The 22,371-nt window shown below is 26.6% G+C and overlaps 2 protein-coding genes across 9 annotated transcripts in view; one reads left to right on the plus strand and one right to left on the minus strand.

Annotated features, from left to right (window-relative positions):
• Nucleotides 1-9,616, minus strand: part of LOC135926495 (peroxidasin-like) — a 53,197-nt gene extending 43,581 nt beyond the window's left edge. For both annotated transcript variants that reach the window (XR_010571897.1, XM_065462390.1), the window contains exons 1-2: nt 9,508-9,616; nt 1,209-1,352 (exon numbers count right to left, since the gene is read on the minus strand). Coding sequence is in view for 1 of the 2 variants with exons in the window: in XM_065462390.1 (XP_065318462.1) it covers nt 1,209-1,226 (18 nt within the window). In the remaining variant the exon portion in view is untranslated. The remainder of the gene's footprint in view (nt 1-1,208; nt 1,353-9,507) is intronic.
• The window catches only part of LOC135926494 (GATA zinc finger domain-containing protein 14-like), a 40,816-nt gene continuing 27,334 nt past the window's right edge, over nt 8,890-22,371 (plus strand). For 5 of the 7 annotated variants that reach the window (XR_010571896.1, XM_065462387.1, XM_065462384.1 and 2 more), the window contains exons 1-6: nt 8,893-9,185; nt 9,795-11,678; nt 14,689-14,863; nt 15,219-15,512; nt 15,922-16,125; nt 21,829-21,989. Coding sequence is in view for 6 of the 7 variants with exons in the window: in XM_065462387.1 (XP_065318459.1) it covers nt 10,305-11,678; nt 14,689-14,863; nt 15,219-15,512; nt 15,922-16,125; nt 21,829-21,989 (2,208 nt within the window). In the remaining variant the exon portion in view is untranslated. Of the gene's footprint in view, nt 9,186-9,387; nt 9,461-9,794; nt 11,679-14,688; nt 14,864-15,218; nt 15,513-15,921; nt 16,126-21,828; nt 21,990-22,371 lie in introns of those variants that run through there. The other 2 variants (XM_065462389.1, XM_065462385.1) reach the window with 2 other exon arrangements.

Here is a 22,371-nt window from a genome sequence, read left to right on the forward strand (position 1 = left end):
CCTCTTTATCACGATTAAAACGTGATAATACAGTATAGTTCTTTATCCTTTAAAAAATTGAAATTTTAAAGGGATCCCTTTAAACACCCGTGAAGATCCCGGATAGTCATGATCCCTTTAAAAATTACGACATATATAATATGTGAACTTGATATTAAACGGTATTTCTAAAATAATAAGTAACATTCCAATAATTAGCTAGTTGGTATATTATATTTATAACAACGTCGGGGGCTTTTTAAAGTGCGCTTTATACGACTTGTTACTAACTATTAAGATTTTGCTAATAACATCATTAGAATATTATAAATTATCCACAACTTTTGCAGTTTATTCTAATATAAAAGACCGGAGTATTCCCACATTCGGGCAAAACTGTAAATTCCAATATCTTTTTACTCATAAAAGTTAAATGCCTATATGTGGTTAAAATATGTATTTATATAGAAAACACTCCTTTAATTTTTGTAGAACGTGGCAGATATGGCGAAAAAACAGATTAGTACTTATTGTTCTTTTTTGCTTTGAATCAAAAGTATTTATCCATTAATTAAGAAACTTATCAAGATTTTCTAGATTATAAATAATATAAGGAACTTGATCTCATCTTTCTAGCTTACCAAGAACGTATGATTTCCTATTCAAAGTGCAGCAATACCCGTTAATCATGCAAGAGGCACTATTGTAATATGATTTAGTTTGTAATGGGTAATGCCATTTTTATTTAACAAAAATTTTTTTTACCGATGTACCATTTCAATTTTTCACTTTAACTTGCTGTAATTCTATTACCTTTTGAATTGTAATTTTAAGAAGGTAGCTTGTTAAGACACATCTTTTTCTTTTTAAAATCAAGAAGAAGAAAAATTTAAACCTGCTTCGTTTTATTTATATCAAAGATCTGCAAGCCAGCCTGTTAAAGATTATTGCAAAAGTTGCTTAGGTTATTTAAATATTTTTCAGGCCCTTCCATGCCCGGTAAAAGATTTACTTCCCGGCTCGTTCAAATTACGAGTCAGGCCTTTTGACCAGTTATTAAAATTTTTCTGGCCCGTCTGCACCCAAATTTTTTTTTAAACTAATTTTCCTCCTTGGTCCGTTAAAATTTTACGTTAGGCGGCCCATCAAAAGGCCCGGCCTATTAAAAAGTAAGAATTGATTTCTGCCGATCTTTAATACTATATTGTTTCTATATAATAAGAGCTAACCTTATTTTGTTGAATCATGGAATTTTCTTAGCTAACAGTGTGTCTAGAACGGTAAAGTCGTTTGTTTATGCGTCATTTTTCTCTTCGGTTATCTATGGAATCATCATGATTTTGAGCAATATGAAAAAGTAAGGCAGGGTTAGTCTAAAATATTAAAGAAATAAAATACTAAATAAAATACCTAACCAAACTGCAAAGGATTTAATATCAGATGCAGCATCTTATTAAATCATCATTATATATTACCAAAGGATCTAAAAAAGGTGCAATCTAAAATATAAGGGAAAAAATTATAAATAAAAAATGTTTTATTCATAAAAAAAATGTGATAATTTTTATACTCGAGATATGAATATTTATTGTTTATTATTATCTTTAGCTCGTAGAAATAATTGTATTAGATATTAAAATGAAGATATAACCTAAAATAATGGAAATTTTTGTGGAACAAAATTAAAATATAAATAAAACCTCATTTTCTGATGGATTTAATAAATATAGATGATTTTGTTAATACATATTTTGCTTCTGCTAAAAAAAGTTTGTAATATTTAGTTTTTAAAAATAAAATGAGTTGCCTAGGAAATAAAACCTTAAATAAACAAAGGAGTTAATATCTGGCTCAGCTCCTTAATAAATGATGGTCAATCATTATATATTAGCAAAGAATCTAAAAAAAATGTAATCTAATATTGATTATCATGATCTCTATCTCATGGAAATAATTTCGTTAGATATTAGCAAATGATCTAAAGAAGATATAACCCTAATTATTGGGAATTATTGTGAATGTTAAAATATAAATAAAACCTCATTTTCTAATGGATTCAAAAATAGATGATTTTGTAAATACATATTTGCTTCTACCAAAAGAACTTTTATAATATAGATTTTAAATTAAAAGAGTTAGCCTAAAAAATTAAAGAAATAAAACCTTAAATAAAATAATAAACTATATTAACAAAGGATAAAATATAGGGATAAAATCATAAAAAATATTTTATGTATAGAAACATGCGTAGATAATCTTTTACTTTATATGTATATGTAGATGCTATGCATAAAATAATAATGAATAACTCTATTTAAACGATATGGGAATGGGAGTATTTCTTGTTTATCATGATCTTTAGCTCGTGGAAATAATTGTATTAGATATTAGCAAATGATTTAATAAATATATAACCTAAAATATTTGGAATTATTATGAAGTTAATTAAAATATATATGTACAAACTTATTTAAAAAAGAAAGAAAGAACCATTTTCTAAATTATCGAATGTCTTCATTAATACAAACATTGTAGGGGAGACCAGGACTAGGTAGCGCAATTTTTGTCAAAATCATCATAGGTCCGAATATATTTGTTGTATTTGAATCTTAAAAATACCATAAGATAACACAAACAACTACCAAACTTATACATTGATAAATATTTTAGATATTTTATACTTTTTTCTCAAGATTGATTCTAGTTAAAGTCAATTGTGTCGACAAGTCCCATCTCGACAAGTCCCAAACCTGGGGCTTGTAGATTTAAATATTAAGTCTCTCTAATTAATATTATTATTCCATTATTTTCATGGATAATGTTTTATTGATAAATATACCATTTACATAAAATTAATTGGTTGATAAAATATAATATTATATGAATTATAAAAAATATATAAAATTTTTAATAAATTTTATTTTTTACTAATTCCATTTCATTATCATATAGAATTGATTTAAATATATAATAGTACCCAATGAATACTTATTTTATATTATTATATAAATATATTATAATATATCATATTTGTAAGCATAATTTTATTGGTTCGACTATCTACTAACCGTTATTAATACAATTATCACCTTTTAAAAATATATTCAAACATGATATATGATTATGAAATTTTCTAAAATGCTAAAAGAAGGTTTTAAATTTTATGTAATGTTTATTTTATTATTTTTAAACTCTTAATATTTTAATGTCACCTAGCGTTGTTGTGTAAAAACAACATTTTGATTTTTTTACCTAAAAAACATTTTATCTTAAAAAAATTGTAATAACTGAGGGTATAAAATATTTTTTTGCCTCAAATATACATATTATACATTGCTATTTTATAATTAAATTTTAATTTGTAAACATATTTGGTTTTTAAATAAAATCCGCTGAACCGACAAGCCCTTTGCACCGACTAGCCCTGGTCTCCCCTATTCTAATTTAATGAATTTTTTTATCTATTAAATTATTTATTAAAACTATTATATATAATATTTATAAAAATGTTTAAAAAAAATAAAATAATATAAGCTTTAAAAAAAATTTAATTTTAAGAAAAACATAATTGAGTTCCTAAAAAGGAACAATAGGTAAATTTTAAAATATGGATTTGTATGTTCTGTCTGAGGAATAGGAATTCCTTTGGTTCAGATGTTTGCGATTTGATTTTGTGAACTAAATTTTTTTTAAAGCTAAAAGTTAAAGGAGCGAGCTGTCCGTTGGCAGATGATGCTATTGGTGAGAATATAAAATTGCTAAGGCTTTTTTATTTGTTTATTTTTTTATTCTCTGCTTGAGTAAAAGGTTCATATAATATTAGCGGGGAAGAATAAGACGCATATATAATCCCAAATAAGGGATTCGTCCATGTCCAAGGGAATAGTGGCCAAACCGTCGGATCTTAAGTCATCATCTGTTGAGAGGTTGCATGGTTCTAGAATATTCAATATACGAGCCTTTTTAATAGGAGGCTTAATAATTTGTTTATTGATGAATGGCATTGGTGAGTCCTTGACTTTTAATGCAGTTGAGGCCATGACTTCACTTGGCATTTACTAGAAGGTTGCAGTTCATGCAATGATGAGGTTTAACTAGGTCTCACCCGAGTCTATATCCTAAAGTAACTCTTAGTTGTTCATTTGTTAAGAGATTCCCCAGATTTTTTCTAGGCAGGGCTTCCAGCCATTCGTCTCTGATTTTATCGTTTTGAAATATTTAAATGTCCTAAAGGGATGAAGAGGAAGATAAATTTGTAAACTCTGGGTGACTATTGTGGGAAAAGGTGTAACAGGACGGACACTGTTTTACCACATTGTGAGAGCTTGATCTAGAAATTATCGTTGGGAGATATGAAGTTAGATATTAGTGAATTATTTGTTAAACGGGAATACAGGAAAGAGGACAGGGTATGGGGAGATATTAAGACGATACCCCATATTTTTACAGGAAATTGCGCTAATTTCCAGTTGAACGTGGTTAAAATATTTTCGAGGAAAGATTTAAAAAATGTTTTCAAAATCTCTATGAAATTTTTAAAAAGAAAAAACGAAGAGGATCATCTTAACTAGATACAGAGTTAAGTTAATACTAATCTTAGTAAAAATAAGGATTAATTAATTTAAATGGTCATCACTTTAAAATTAAATAATATTTTTCCAAACCTTATATTTTATAAAAAATTTACAAAGCTTCTGAAAAATAATTTTATTAGATTTCAATATGTCGAGAATAAATTTCATAGTTACACTGATTCAATAATTTATCGTCAATTGTGATAGTAGAGAAGGACACAATCTTAAAATTATTCGATATATTCGCTAAGGTTGGTTCTTTCATCCATACTAGAGGTCTGCATTGAGCGGGGTTTCGGCACAGCCCACAATTTTTTTAAGAACGGACAGGTGGGCGGGTTAAAAGATTTTTAAACTATGAGCAGGTGGGTGGAAGGGCGGGTTGAGAAATTTAAGCAATGGGCGGGTGGGCCAAAAAAATTTTAAATCATTTAAGTAAATATTAATAAAAAATGGTTCTTATGAACTTTTTGGATATTAAATATTAAAATGTCCTTTTTTGGTATCATAAAAACCCTTTTGTATATTTAAAACTACTTTGGTGGAAACAACAAGAAACAGATTTGCCAAAACTATCAAGATTAGTAAGAAAAATATTGGCAATTCCTGCAACTAGTGCTTCTTCTGAACGATAATTTAGCATTGCTGGAAGGTTTTTGGAACAAAGGAGAACGTGTAAAATGTCGATTCATTATTATTTTTGCATTATAATTACATATAATATCTTTGTATTTTTATTTTTTCATAAGTATTTTATTTGATCAAATAAATTATTCATAATATAAATTGAATATTTTTTTATGCTTAATATAGTAATTTCCATAATTATAAAACTTCTTGTAGAGGTGTAATGCTGAAATATTTTTATTAGATGCTTAAAAAATTGAAAGAATGGCCATAATTAAATTTTATAATAATGGGCTTGGGTTAAATTTTTTTTTATAAATAATGGATGGGCGGGTAAAATTTAAACTAATCGGCTGGCGGGCGGGTAAGGAGTTTTAGATTAATGGGCTGGCGGGTGGGTATATTTTTTTTTGAAAACTCTGGGCGGGATTGGTGGGCGGATTTATGGTTCAAAAACCCGCCCAATGCAGACCTCTAATCCACTCTATCCCTATTTTAAAATAATTTCATAATTAACTTAGAAAGAGTTTTTGGGTATGATTATGAATATGGACTACCCTAATTTTATATGAATCATAAAGATAAATTATTTATTCCAAAAATGAAAACTAAAAACAGAAAACAATGAACATTTCGTTACGTTTTAACATAACTAGTAAAAATTTTAATTAATTTTTTTCCCCCATAAAATTAAAACATATCTAAAAGATGTCATGTTACAAGCATAATAAATGTCGCAATTCAGGAATTTGATGTCAAATACGAATGCTTCGTTTAAAAAAATTATTTTTATAAGAAAAAATTTATCAGAATTCTAACTTTAAGATACCGTTTGAATCAATCAAACAAATACAGCATGCATCATAGAATTCAAATAGCTTATTATATATAAATAATGAATATCAGAAAGACCCAACGAACCAAAAAGAGTAAAATACACCATATATTGTTTGAAAAAATATTAGATTGTGATATTCGGAAAATGCTGTGGTAACTGAATTGACTGCGCTAAATTTAGACCTGGCAATGGCAATCCTGATGTGGGTGATGAAAATTCAATAAATTAAAATTTTACTCAGCCAAAATTTAGTTTACTATACCTTTCTCTTTCTTCCCATATTTTTTTCTAAAAAAAATTAATAAATCAAAAATTTCCCTAATAATAAAAATCGATAAACATTAAAAAAATCAATCAGCATCACGTGACATAAACCAAATCTAATAATAATAAACCTTGATAATAAAATATAAAATCCACCATATTGATTTTACAATAAAAACAAACAAAGAATAAATAAAACAAACAATATAAAATTTTTTAATTATATTATTTTTATTTAAAATAAATATCAAAATATCACGTAATTATTTTTTGATGTTTTTTTGTTTGTTGTTCCATATTTTATAAATTATAATATTTTTTTTATTTATAAATTAAATAAATATATTATTTTATTTCTATATTGGAGAAAGAATAAATTTTATATAATTTATAAGCGTAAGAATCTTGTCAGGCCAAGGTAATTAGGTTGCAATATAAAGATTTCGATTAGTAAGATGCCTACTTTTTATATATTATACAATGTAAAGTTGTAACTTACCTTTGCCTCTATTTTAGAATTTAGAAACGTTTGAATTTATTTTATACACAAGCCGAAAAATATTTTATGTTTAGCCCTCATTTAAAAATAATTAAATCTTTTTTTATCCTGCCCGTTGAAGAACTCTTGTTTATAATATGCTTGAAGATTTTAACAGATCCCTGAAAGAGGTTTCATTTAAAATTGCGAAAGAAAAAATCAGTGGACGCCAAGGACTAAATATATCCATATTATTAAGGCATTTTTTATGTTGGTTTCTTGTGTTTTACAAACATAAATTTTCAATTTGGAAGCCACTAATATTTTATGCATAGTTTAATATACACTTTTTGGTAGTAGAGCAGCATTATTTATTATAAAAATCAATCAACTGGTTTTTTGTTTGTAAAACTAGCTTTGTTAAATGGCCCATTTTTTAAAACGGCCCGGCCCTATTAAAATTTTAGCCAAGATATTTTGTAAGCCTCAAGATTTGGCAAATAGAGGTAGAAGCCTTTCTGCCATCTATGTGAAAAATTTCCATGATTAAATAATATTATTTTGGCTAAAATCTTAATCGTGTCGTTTTTAAAAATCGACCCAAATTGGGCTTAACAACATTAAAACTAAATTAACTATTTTAGCGAGACCAATTTCTAAATTTCTTCTAGATAAAATATACATTTTAAAATTTTTATCATAATTTAAAAACTAAACTCCTAATAGAAAGAAGGAGGAGGGTTCTAAAGTTTATTGATAATTTATTTTTAAATTTAATTATACGAAAAAGTAAAAATTATTATTTATCATTTAGGCTGTGTCGAAAATATCAAACTTTAGAAACTCTATTGAAAGAGAAGGAATTAACTTTTTTTAATACAAAAATAAAAACGCATGCAAAATATAATTCTAGAAAATTTCAAGGATTATTTTATTAAAATTTTTGAAACTTTTGATATCTTAAAATAGATTTTGGACGCAATCTTAATAATGAAGGGCTAAAATTTTTAATGTGGTTTTAAAAAAGAACTGTGAGACATCGCTGTGAGGGATTGCAATGTTATGGCAAAAATTGCGCGATCTTCCGGAGATCTGACAACTCTGATCCCGTTATTAAAAAACTTCCAGATAATTTTTAATAACTGACTAGCTCTTGCCCACATTCGATTTAAATCTCACGACAGACTACCCATAGCTACAAGTTCTTAGCCCGTAGAAAGTTGTAATCCTAACTAAGCTTTAACCAGACTTAGCAAGATTAACACTTCCATTTACCTATAAAAAAAATTATTTTAAAAGAATGTATCCTATTGGATTAGACTTCGCAATCCTATTACTTTTAGAAAGGTAAATTAGCTTATTTAGCTGACTAAAACTTGATTATAGAAAAAAAACAAAATTTCCAAAAAAATAGATATTTGTAGTATTTATTTACTATTAATATTCAAAAAATTGCACTCACCTATATAGCGAAAAATTTTCTGACCTTTCTTTTTTTTAAACTATTTTTGATAGCCTATAAATTAAAAATAAAATCAATAAAATTAAAAACTATTATTGCAATCGATAAAAAAAAATTAATTTAAAAAATATGCCTGAGGAAAAGGGGGTTAAATTTATAAATACAAATTAAAAAAAGAAGCTCAACCCCCCACTTTACCCCATTAAAAATAATAGTAAAAAAAGAAAAAAATAATAAACAAGAAAGAAACAAATTAAAATAGCAAAATAAATAAATAATAGTTATTAAAATAAACATTATAATAAAAAAATATTTGCTTCTCGTCTAAAAAAAATAAAATTAGTGTGCTACATATAAAAAATAAACTATAAATATTAATAGTTTATCTTTTATATTATTTTGGGATTATAAATTAACTTTAAAAATAAAACTAAAAAAAACTATTGATTTAAAAAAAATGTTACATTTTTATAATTATCTTTCCTCTTCTAGTCAATTCACTTCAAGATTAATTCTTTCCTTCCATCATAAAAAAACAATAATTATATTCTCAGAGCGATTCTCTTCAATCATTTAATCCAAGAGAGATCAATTAAAATTTTTGTATGAAAACTTGTACCAAAAATAATAAAATAACAAATATTTACAAAAATAATTTCATCTATCCTTTGTCGCCATTTTTATTTGAAAAAAATTTAAATAATTTTTATTGATCGGAATATATGTTTCAACGAATAAAAACTCAATTATAAAGGCTATTTTTATAAAGAAATCTTTTTATTCAATCCTTGTATATTCCAAAAAATATTCATTATTATTACGATACTTAATTTATCACAGGGATACAAGGGAACATTTTATATTCCTAAACCTGCATTAATTCATCCAATAAAAAGTATTTTTTGCTCAAATAGATCTTAACAATTTGAAAGTGATTAAAAAATCAAAGCAACGATTCAACTGGTATTTATTTTTTTACCTTATGATAAAGTATCATTTGTTCTATTTCACCTTTCTTTTATTGAATCAGGCCAATATTATTCAGCAAATAATTTTTATTTAAATAATCCTTCCTACATTTATAATACAATATAAAAAATCAAAGTCCTATATTTATGTATTTTATTATCAAGCAAAAGTTCCTTTCTGTGATACTTAAAATTGATATTTAAATATATGTATACCTTTTTCAAAAATTTGAAATAGCATTCTCATAAACCTACCTGTATAAATTATATGTAAGTTTGCCATAAAATTTCATAATATATATACATAATATTTGTACCAGAACTTGTAGAGATTTATAATCTTTATTTGTAAATCGTTAAAAGAAAAATATAAAAAGGAAATGAATGTTAAATGATATTTTCAATTGCTTAATTGATATAATTCAAATTTATTTTATATTTAATCCCAGCTTTATTATATTAAAACCTGGCTATATAAATGGTCTGCACTCTATCAGTCTTTTTACATTAACAAAAGATGTTATTTTGTTTACCAACATTTAATTATTGAAACAATTATTAATTGGATATACATCTAATTATTTATACATATTTATTTATTTAGGATCTTCCATCTATGTCATCCAAATTCACCAATTAAAATACTTAAAAAGGTGATAATTCCTTCAATATCATCACTACTCATAGTATCTATCTTTACATAACCCATCATGGATATATTTAATATAATATTTTCTCTATCAGGGATTACATTTATTTTTATAAAAAAATAAAAAAAAATTAAACTATCATAAAAGCACAACTATACGCTCAATTTTATATCATCTTATTAATGTAAAATATTTAATTTTGTGGATCAGAAAATAGACTAATCCTCATATATTTACTGTGAAATCACTAGATTCCATTTTATATTGCAAAATAATATTTTCCCAAATAAACTGCCTTTATCAAAAAATTGTCAATATCTAATCAAATTAATCATTTTATTTGGATACTAAAAAATGCTATCAAAATTACTCACTTATTTATTAACTACTTTATATATGGTCACACAAACATTACTCGAATCATTCAAACCATTATATTCACTAATCAGAAAATAAAAATTTAAATGTGGCCCTGTTCTTCATCTGCATTGCTGCAGCAAAGGCAGTCATCTCATAATTACAATAATTTTAGCAGTCACCAACATTCTACAAACAATAGTGGAATCATAGGTGGCAATCCTGGAATTGCACAAAGGTCAGGTTTCAATCATTATGAACCCAACTTAAACTTGAATTACCCAAATAATTACAATCCTAACAATCATCGCTTTATCCCATCATCTACTCACTCAGGTAATAACCACCCCTTATCGTCAAACCCAGCTTATTTAGGACTGAATAGCTATGAAGGAGGTACCAAGTTTCAATCTGGGAACACTGGATTTTACCCACCTAACCAGCCCAATTTCAGTAACAGTGCTGTCCACTTTCATCAATCCTCTTATAACAATGTAAACCACAATGCAAGTTTGAACAAGGAAACCTCTGCTGCCACTGCTTGGGCATATAACACAAATGCATCTGCACAGCCTATAGAACCATATAATATCAATAACTCGCTAAACTCTGGAGGGGCTTGGGGTACCAAAAGGGTATCAGCAACAGGTGGGATCAAGCCTACTTATTACCCACCTGGTAATGAACGAGCTCCTTCATCTTTGCAACACCATAATCAAAATCATTATGGTAGCAGCAATGTCAATTCTAGTATTCCATCCAACAGGGATAACATATGGACCAACAGTACTAACACTAACTCAAGTTATTATAACCAACTATCAGACAATAATAATACTAATAATGCTATTGTGAACAACAATAATTTTGAAATTGGAGATGATTTTAATATCAATGGACTCCCCAACAAAAATGGTATTGAGAGATCCTCTAACCTATTTGACAAGGAATGGATGAATGGAGCCCAGCAGCAATCCAATATGAATAATACTCATCAAAGTGCCCCCAAAGCCAAATCAACTAATGAGTTAGGTGGGATCAGCTATCCTAACACTTTAAATTCCCTCTTTCCACCTTACAATAATACAAATTATAATTCCAGTTCTGATTCGAGAGAACCTACTCATGATTACACCTCAAACTTATTGGATAATAAAAATAGGCTTGAAGACAATCACCTAATCAATAGTAGCATATACCAACAGAAACTTTCTAATTCAAATAATTCATCCTCTCTCTTTTCTCATTTCCCTCCAACCTTCTCAAATGAAAACAATAAGCTAATTTCTTCTGAACATCAACCACCACCTGATTTTGATAATATAGCTAACAAGGACTTGACAGGCACCTCTGTTTGGGCCTCCAATACCAAAGAACAAATGAATAATGATTCGGATTTTGGGGATGGCTTCACTCGGTTTTCAGGCTCAACCCCAGATAGTTCAAACCATTTAGGCAGTGGGGCTGATAACAATGATAAGGTATTTTTAACAATTGTATTTCCAACATATTTTATATTTTGTATAGAGTTGGGCAAATTTCTATAAGTGTATGGTATTAAACTACAACATTTACTTTTATAAAAATGTGTTTCTTACATGCTTTAAGCTATATTTTCAAATTGATCTATTACCATACATTAAGCTTGTAGCTTAAAGCCACAATACTTATATATTTAGCTAAAAGATTTAAAATCTGGCCATATTTGACAATTATTTATTTATTCCAATATAATATCAATAGTGAAAAAAGATTAATTGTGGTATAATTATTAGTAAATTTGAACTATACCTCATATGAATTAGACAAAAAAATTTTTAATAATATATATTTTTTAATTTTTTTCTTGCATTGTTAACCATTTCTTATGAAACTTAAATCATAAATAATTAGTATATTTTTAATCTATATAAACCAATTTGTAAAAATTAATTTATAAGTAAGATAATAAAATGGCTTATAGAAATATTTTCATGAATCCCAAACCAAATTAATCTACCAATATAATATTGCCTTATTAAATTTAAAAATACTATTTCAATTTTTTTTTCAAATTTATGAATATTTTATTTCTCATTTTTTTATACACAATAATTTAATCTATAAGTAAAACTACAATAATATAAATAAACATAAATTTAATATAGGAATAATATAATATGTAAGAAATAAAATTCATATTTGGGCTTGCGTCTACTGAAATTTACATCTCTTATTTTTTTTAATATAAATAGAGAAAAGATAAGAATATTTATAAAATTAAAATATTCATAAGTATAAATTTATATTACCTTTAATTCATTGGTAGTCCTCGATGATTATAAAGTTGGTAAAATCATACTGTATGTACCAACCTAATATCAAACTAACATTATTTATTCTTTGAGCTCTCATTTTCATATTTAGTTTTCTGGAGGAAGATATTCTATTCAATTTTTGTAGCCATCAATAAGATGACATTTATGGATTAGGGCATTATCCATGATTATAACTGCATCACCTGGAAGGTTTGATATTAATTACCTAAGATAATCAAGAAAAATAATTCATTATAGGTCCTTCAATAATTCAATAAGACACAAGTCCACTAATTCCTATTGTCTGACTGGTATTTTTACCTTAGAAGTAGAACTTTCACTGTTAGTGTGATGTTATAGGGGGCCCTGATATAAATATTTACATACAGATTTATACCTGTTTCATCTAGGAAAAACATTTTCTCTTGAACATCTTTAGGCAATATGTCTGGCAAATACTGATTGCCCTGGGTTTATTATGGATCGAGCTTTTCAGCCTTTTTTTTGACCATCCTATTTTTTAATATATTTTCTTACTGTTCCTTCATTTTAGGAAACCTGGGCATAGACTTTCTTATATCTTTAATTGTGAACATGTGATTAATTATTAAAATATCAATAAATTTTCTTTCAATGTCCAAGGAATCTTTTTTTCTTGCATCTTTTTTTAAAAAAATTGAATATTCTTAAACAGGTCCCTTATAAATTCAGGAAAGGTTTCCTATCAATTTATTTACTGAAAAGATATGCATATCAATATGGTTAGCTATGTATTTTATCTTATTCTATCTAATTCAGGTACTGATAAGAATTTTTTGTTTTGTCTTTAACCCAGCATTTGTATTTTCTTTTTGCAGATAAAATTAATGAGGTGTTAAGGGTCATTTACTGTATCATTAGCTCTTATAGGAGATTGTGAAAATGATGGGATTGATATAGAATAATTGGATGAAAAAGTATTATATTATCTAACATATGGATGATGAATTCATTATAATATTTTGATTTTAAATAATAGTGAGTTTCTTATACTGGTATTATCAGATAAAATATTTTCTTTTCAATGTTGAAATTTAATATAAAAAAGTTATATTGAAATTTTTTTTCATATGGTTAAAAATTTTGAAAAAACAATTAAAATTTTTTTGTGTTTCATATGATGGACTAGTACTTCTTCAAACATTTTTTCTATACCACATAATAAATCTCTATTTTTATTGTTTTGGTAAAAATAACATGCAACTCTATAAAAAATATTGATCATCAAGGGAAATACAAAAATGGAATTCATCTTATGTCCAGTTAAAAGTTCAAAATTTTTACAATGACTAGGACTTCCAATTTTGCAATGTTTTTTCTATTGATTATTAACTTATTTTGCAATTAAAAATATCAAAAATTTAAAAAAATTTAGGAAGTGAGAAATATTTACTATTCATTTTCACATATTTTATAATAAATAAAATACATTATCAAAGTTTTTGCTTACTCTTTAAAGTAAAGTATAATATTAAATATAGAATAAAATAAATATTTTTAATTTGAGATTCTTCCCTATATGCTTTTTTTTGCTAAAATTTATCACTGGGTTGCAGGTGATCTTGGGCCAAAAAATTGTTGTAGGTGGAATAAAACGCTCCTTGGTAATGGTTTTGGGTTTGCATAGAATATATTTCACCCTTACTTTATCATTCTTGACGTTTTTATTAATTATCTTATAAATTGTCATTTAGAATGGCAAATTCTTTATATGAATTAATGATCTAGAAGACCATATTAATAATTTAAAAATGTTCAATACAATTGTTCAAATCTACATTTCAAAATGCCTTAAAATAACTTAGCTTAATGCAGTAACTTAGCAAAGAGTATTTCGCTATTGCCCAACTTTTACTGTATATTTTATATTGTTTATATCATATCAAGTGGTCATTTTGAGAATAATTAACTTTTTGTGATTAAATTTTTATAGATTACCATAATGTTGATATAGATAATACTTTTTACTTTAAATACAGCATGCACAACAGAGTTATTCCACTAAAATTGTGTAAATGACCATCTTGATTAGATGTATGATTTTTCAGACTATTTTTTATAACCTTGACATGTCATTGATTGTAATAATGATATTATTATATAGGCAAGATTAGTTTATATTTGTTTTAACAAATAAAAAAAATATCTAAATCAGGCCAATATAAACAACATCCTAAACAGTAATAACCAGGTGATGAGCAGTGAAGACGAATTGATATCTAGATATGTCAACGCTCCTACAGGGTGGGGCAAAGTGCCTATCAAGCAGGATTCTGCTTGGGATAGAAATGATAGAGTCACCCCAGATCCCTCTGATCCTAATACACTGGGTAAATAATTCTAAAATATTAATCATAGATTTGTTTGTTAACTCATAAGCATAAAAGCTCGATTTGAGTCGATTTTTAAAAACGACCTGATTAGGACTATAATCAAAAATAATGCTGGGAGCTTTTGCTCATAGATGACAGAAAGGTTTGGACATTATTTTTTTCAAATCTCGAGGCTTACATAATATTATTTTGGCTAAAATCTAAGTTGGATTGTTTTTAAAAATTGACCAAAATCGGGCTTTTTAACTTTTATGGAAAGTAGATTGAATGCAAGAAAAAAATACTTATATTTTTATTTTAAAGGACTTCATTACAATCCAAATAAAAATATTTTATGATGAAATGTATTCAGGTACCCACTTATGGAAATCTCAAAATAGTTTAAATAGTGGCAATTCTAGTGTCAATACTAAGCCATTGTTGTCAGGTGGTGGCAATAATAACATGAGCAGTGCAGATTTTTATTCTTCCAGCAATCATTTGCAATTGCAGGGACATAACATCCCATATAATTCAGGGAATAATAAAGATACAGAGGGCCTGTCTAGTCTATCCTCCCCTCTCTCGGCTACTTCTTCCAATTACTGGAATTGGAAAAAAGAAGATGAACCCTCTAACCACTACAATAAACAACCTAGGGAAGGAGGTAACGAATCATATTTTCACTTATTCCTTTTAACTTTCTAATCATAATTTTACTATCCCTTTTCACTACCCGAATTTTTACATGGAAATATCGTTATTGGGAGTAATATAACAATTTTCTGATAGTTTTATAACAATTTATTTTCCTTACATATTTGGCCTAATATATTGAACTGATTTTAGGTGTGTCCTTAATATTTATAAAGAGTTGATGATTCTATTTACCATATTCTTGCATTTACATCATGTTATATTATTTATTATATGCAAAGTGTCCATTTTCTCTGTTTTGTAAAGTCATTTTCAATAGCCTTTGCCACTTTAATAAAGTTTTTTGATATGGTTTAGAAAAATTAATTCTTTGTTATTTCTGGTCAAAAACGGTATAAATTATTATACTTTATGAAAAGGTTTTTCCAATTATGCCAATGACGAAAATTCCATGACCCCTTTGCCCAACTTGGACTCTAGCAAAACTAATATTGGATGGCAATCCAACAACAATAACTCAATTCATTTGAATGGCAATAACAACCCCAACTTTAATAACCAAATCAAAAATTTCAACAATTCCACTGAGCCTTCCTCTGCATTCCCCCAAAGACCTTTTAAAGGTAAAACTAGAGCTATTTAAATATTATTTTATTTAAAATTATATTTGAATTCTGTATAATGGCAAAAACTAAAATGGACTAAGGCCATTTCCATTCGATTTTGCGTTTTTTAAAATATACTAATTTGATACTTTTTAACGATTAAATGGCGTCTTATGTGATTGAAGTGTACATTTGTTTTATTAATATTATATTATGCAATAATTTTACACCAGCTTAAACATATTTACTCAAATAATTAGATGAATTGGATTTTATATGCTTGCTTTGATATTGCACCATATTTTGTTAAGTATACTAAACACCTTTTTATTTATAATTTTTAATCAAAGGATTTTTTAAAGCATCATTATTTCATATAAATGTATTAATTTACATTTCTATTGTTAAATCAAATTTAAGGAAATTATGATAATTGAATTATTGCAGATATGATATTTATCCAAGAATATCTTAGATGTTGATAATGAAATATTTTTTACAATTCACATAAATTTTTATAGAAATATGCAATTTACATATGTTGTATTCCATATTAAATCAACCAAAAAAAGTCGATTCTCGACCCGACCCCCTTCAATTTTTTTAAAAATTTGCATGTTGGTAGTATATACACTAATAAAATATAAAATTTTACTTTTCAAATCGCCTTACTCCATGAGATATGGCCATCTTTAGAAAGGCGGAAATTCAAAAATACACTATATTTTATTTTAAATATCTCAAAAAGTAATTAAGCTAAAGACAAGATTTTAATTTTAAAATAGCTCTTTATTATGATATAAAATTTATTTTAATGAAAAAAAGTCTATTACCAAAAACCGGAAATTACTATAAAATAAAAATTGCTCTTTTTTTTCTTTTAAATTTTTTTTACAGATAGACATTATACTTCTTAATATTTGTACAAATCCTAGATTGGGAGAGTACTGGGCCAAAAGTTATTACACTTTAAATATAAGTAGTATGGCTCTTAAATCTTATATTATACTAAATGTATAGTAATTTACGAAACAAATAAAAAGAAAATTCGTTTGGGATTGGGCCAGATATATTTTTTTATAAATCTTTCTGACCGTGTTAGAAAAATTAGGCCCTATGCAGATTACTAGTAGACATTGTGTCATATTTAGCTCATAAGTTTAGCGATTCTATTTTAGAAGGAAAATAATTGTAAAAATGTTTATAACTTTATTTAGCTAATTAATCGGAAATAATATTCTAATAAACATATTAATATAATATCATACATTAAATAATCTAATGAATTAGAATAAAATTTGACTTTCATTTTTCCTTCCATTAGAATAAATGAATGATTGTCCCGGGAATTCGTTTGGCCATTAAAAATCTATTTTCAAGATTGATTTCCATTCTTAAATATCCTACGTTGCTAACAAATATATAATTGATTCTCACATAATTATTTAAGTCAATAGAAGTTATTATATGATATTCATGAGTACATTGCAGGCTTGCTCTAGCCGCCAACCTCTTAGTAATTCCCCTTAAACTATCGCAAGGAGTTTTGCCAAGTGCAGTTTCAAAAAAATGCCATTCTGCCTTGATCCCAAAATTATTATAATGGTTGTAGAGGTTTACAAAGTTTTTTTTGTTTTTATACTTGTAACAGCTCCATCAGAAAAATAAAATATTATTGAAATCTTATCAAATCTTTCTTTCAAGAATAGAATTAATTTTATTTGAAATAAAAAGGAACATGTAATTGTGTTTGAGACAATCTGATATAATCATGTAACTTAAATGTTTAATGATATCACCTTCGCGGTAATAAATCATAAATGGATGAAGTGTTGCCTGATTAACTACAAAAGCGTAGTTCTCTGCAAAATAGGATATTATTAAATATTCCCCATCTTTCAAATTCGATTATGAAATTTGGGACCTTTAGGTTGGGTTAAAGAGATTATTGACCTCACTTTTTATTATCATAGTTGTTACTTTTTACAAAATCTTATTATTTATTCCTTATAATGCCTCTAAATTAAGGCGTTTTGCGTTTTATTTAAAGTAATGCAATACAATTTGGTAAATGTTGTTTTGAGTTTTTTAACATTTAAAAAATGCAAAATAATAAGATTTTTTAGGATTTTAGTTTTAATGCTATTATTCACATATATTGCTCACTTTTAAAAAAAATAATTACTCTATATTTGGTATAATATAGGATTTAAGCTATATTATTTATATTTAAAGTGTAATAACTATTGACCCAGTACTCGTCCCAATCTAGGATTTTGTACAAATATTAAGAAGTATAATGTCTATTTGTAAAAAAATTTAAATGAAAAAAAGAGCAATTTTTATTTTATGTCCATTTCCGGTTTTTTGTATAAGACTTTTTTCAATAAAATATATTTTATGTCTATTAAAGAGCTATTTAATAAAGTTTAAATCATGTCTTTAGCTTAATTAATTTTTGAGATATTTAAAATTAAATATAGTGTATTTTGGAATTTCCGCATTTCTAAAGATGGCCATATCTCATGAAGTAAGCTGAGTTGAGAATTAAAATTTTATATTTTTACTAATTAGTATATATACATTACCATCATACTTTTAAAAAAAATCAAAGGGGGTTGGGTTGAATCTTCAGTAAATTTGATATGGAATACAACATATATTAATTGATATATTATAAACAATTACATATAAATAATAACCTTGCAAATTATTTATTACACTGATATGCGGAATCCATTTAATTTTTTATAACAAATCGAATGCACTTTCTATACTTTTTATATTTTTAATATTAGCTTTAATATAACATTGAGTCCTTTTCTGGGGACATAGTACTTTTTGCCCTAAGTATTTATTAAAATATTTTGTAATTTAAAAATCGTTTATTAAAAATAATTTAGTTTTTAAGTAAAAACGTGCATCGGAAAACGCTTTGTTTGGAAATAGCCTAATTTAAATATAAAAATAGGCTAAAGGTTCAAAATTAGAATTTGCAAAAGACAATATTTTTGACCCAACCTGACTCATAAAAAAATCATTTTCTCAATCCTAGAAATTAAAATAAAAATCCCAACAACATTGAACATAAAAAAATTGCATATTTTTGACCCAACTTAACCCAAAAATAAAAAAACATTTTCTCAACCCTTAAAATTAAAAAAAAACTCCAGCACAATCGAACATTTAATTTCCCAACATAATTGAACATAGAATTAATTCCATATTTTTGACCCAACATGGATCTAAAAATTAAAATATGAAAAAAATTTACTTAAAATTATTTATATTTTTTAGTATGTTTTATAAGAAATAAAATGAACAAAATTGTGAATCAAATCATGATTTATTGGTATTACAGATTAAATTCAAAATGGTAAAAAATATTATTGACTCGATACAAATAGAAATAGAAAATAATCTCAATTTACTCAACCCAATAGGTAGGATTGGACTAAATGTGTCACAGTCAGGCGCGTACGCAGCGGAGGAAGGCAGGGAGACAAATCCCCCCCCCCCCCAATCCAAAAAATACAGATGCCTGATTATATTTTTCAAAAATATTATTGTTAATATTAATTTATATTTGTTAATGTTTATTCCTATCTCATATATATATTTAATTACATTTATTTATCACATTCATCTACTAAGTTATTTTATCAATTAATTTCGATTTCAAGTTTTCCTTGGCGTAATTTACCTATTATTTTCAAATTTTAGTGGCATATTATTTATCTAAATTTCTAGTCAAATAATAATCATCTCTGAAACTCCTTGTCAAACAGGGAGAAAGAAATTGCAAGCTTGTCCAACGAGATCGAGTCTCCGCCATCAATAAGTAACAGCTTTTATGGAGTTAGAAGAGCCGATTATTAATGCTATTACTGAAATATCACAATGGCTTGAAAGAAATATTTCCTCAGAAGCAAGAAAATTATTGGATTCAATACTTATTCCAAATTTTTTTTCTCATTAGAATGTATTATTTAATTATACAACTATTTTATGTAATACTTTTCAAAAACATGACATTGACTTGATTAAGAAGATGAGAATATTGGAAAGCATTTTATTATAACTCAAGGAAATAGCTCATGATGAAGAATTTCATATTTTATATGTTATTGATGAGTCAAAAGCAGAGCTATATTTAATATTTGTCCCCCTCGACTTGCAGCAAGCAAGCTCATCGTCAAAACATTAATATAGGATCAGTAGAAGAGTATTATAAAACAAATGTCCCCTCTCTTAGATACATTTATAACCCATATAAATAAATGGTTTTTAATTCATCATGCAGCATTATTACTTCTACAAAAGCTTTTCCAACCTTTTTCAGATGGTGATAAAAAAATATTTGTTGGATTTTTATCAGAGACCTGCAGGCCCGGCCCTAAGCCCGGGCCGGGCTAAAATTTTTAAATCTGGCCAGGCCGGGCCGTAAAAAATTTTTAAAAAAATATCCAAGCCGGGCTGGGCCTAAAAAATTTAAAACCGGGCCGGGCTGTGCAAATGGTACCTCTGCAGGTCTCTGATTTTTATCATGAAGATGTTAAAATATCTTATGATGCCTTATTAGCTTAATAACTATGATTAAAAGATTGACTATGGTTGATACATCCCAAAAAATGCTATGGATGCTTTGCATTATTTCAAACACATTTTAGGCTATATTCTGTATTAAAATGGTTATATATATATTAGCAACTCTTCCCATTAGTAAACTAGAGAGAACATTCTCTTTTTTAAGAAGAATAACAAAGCCATGCAGAGGTACCATCCATTTGCTGGGCATGGGCCAGATTTAAAAAAAAAATTTTTTACGACCCGGCCCGGGTTTTTTTTAAAAAAATTTTTATGCCCGCCAAGGCTTTATAAAATTTTCAGGCCCATCCCGAATTTTTTAAAAATAAATTATATTTATTTTTGATTTTTATAGCTAATAATGGCGATTTCAAATATTTGGTATTAAAATATACATCTCGGCCCGGATATTTTTTTTAAAAAAATTTTCAGGCCCAGCCCGGGTGTTTTTTTAAAAAATTAAAGGCCCGGCCCGGGTATGTTTAAAGAAAATTAAAATACGGTCAGGCTCGGGGGCCAGGCCTGAAGTCTCTGAAAAACATACCTATGAAATACAACTTCTGAAAGTAGTTTGAATGATTTAAATCTTTTGAATATTCATAGGCATTTAACGCCAAGTAAGGATAGATAATTGTAAAATTAGTTCAAAACATACAAAATACAATTATTCCTAAGAAACTTTTTGCGGTATTAATTTATATTTACAACATTTAAATTTTTTATACTTTATATATTTTAAAGGCTCAAAAAATTCAAATTTCAATTTTCGGTCATTTAAGTGATTCATATCGTGATTATAGACTTTATATTTTATAATTCACATTTATTTTATAGTTTTTCGATGCCGGTTTATATATATAATTTTTTTATAATTCACATTAATTTAAATTGTGTATTAGAAAAGTTATTAGTTTTAATAAATTTAGGCAGAGTATTTTTAATTAACAATAATATTTCTTAAAAAATTTTATTATCCCCCCCCAGACCAAATTCCTGCGTACGCGCCTGGTCACAGTTAAAACAATTTTGTTCATCATCAGCTAGAGCATTGAGATGGAAACGTTTATACTAAACCAAAAAATTAGATGTATGATAGATAATATATTATTTTTTAATTTTTTACTCATTCAAAAGGTTTATATGCTACTTCTAATCAAGCCAGCCAAAAATTTGGAGGTCAACAGATCGAATCCTCTCTCAACCATCTAGATAATGGTAATGGCAATAATAATTTGGATGAGGACGATAATGAAGGGGGTATAGGTGTGTGGAAAAGCGTGGAGGCAGCTAAACAGGTTTAGAAAGATAAATAATACTACGAAAATATTGGATAGTGATCTTGTATCTCTCTCATTTTGTAAAATCTGGGGCTCGAATTTAAAGCACAAATATTTTTAGTTGCTTTAGGAAGAGATAAATCTTTATTTCGAGTGGGGTGTCTTAAAAAATTACCATATATACTTTATATTGCAATTTAGTTTTACACTGAACATAATAAAGTTCTTGATCTTTATCTTTAAAATTATTCTATATTTTACTCGTATAATTTTTTTACGTTAAAACTTTTTTTTAAAATTCATATACCCAAAATAAAAGATATTGGTGCTAGTTTTTAGAAATATAAAAAATTGGCATCTTGTTTCCTGAAAAATTAAAATATATCAATTTTATGTTATT

Source organism: Gordionus sp. m RMFG-2023, chromosome 3 (assembly GCF_954871325.1).
Source record: "Gordionus sp. m RMFG-2023 chromosome 3, tfGorSpeb1-WG-v2, whole genome shotgun sequence".
Lineage (NCBI taxonomy): Eukaryota > Metazoa > Nematomorpha > Gordioida > Chordodea > Parachordodidae > Gordionus > Gordionus sp. m RMFG-2023.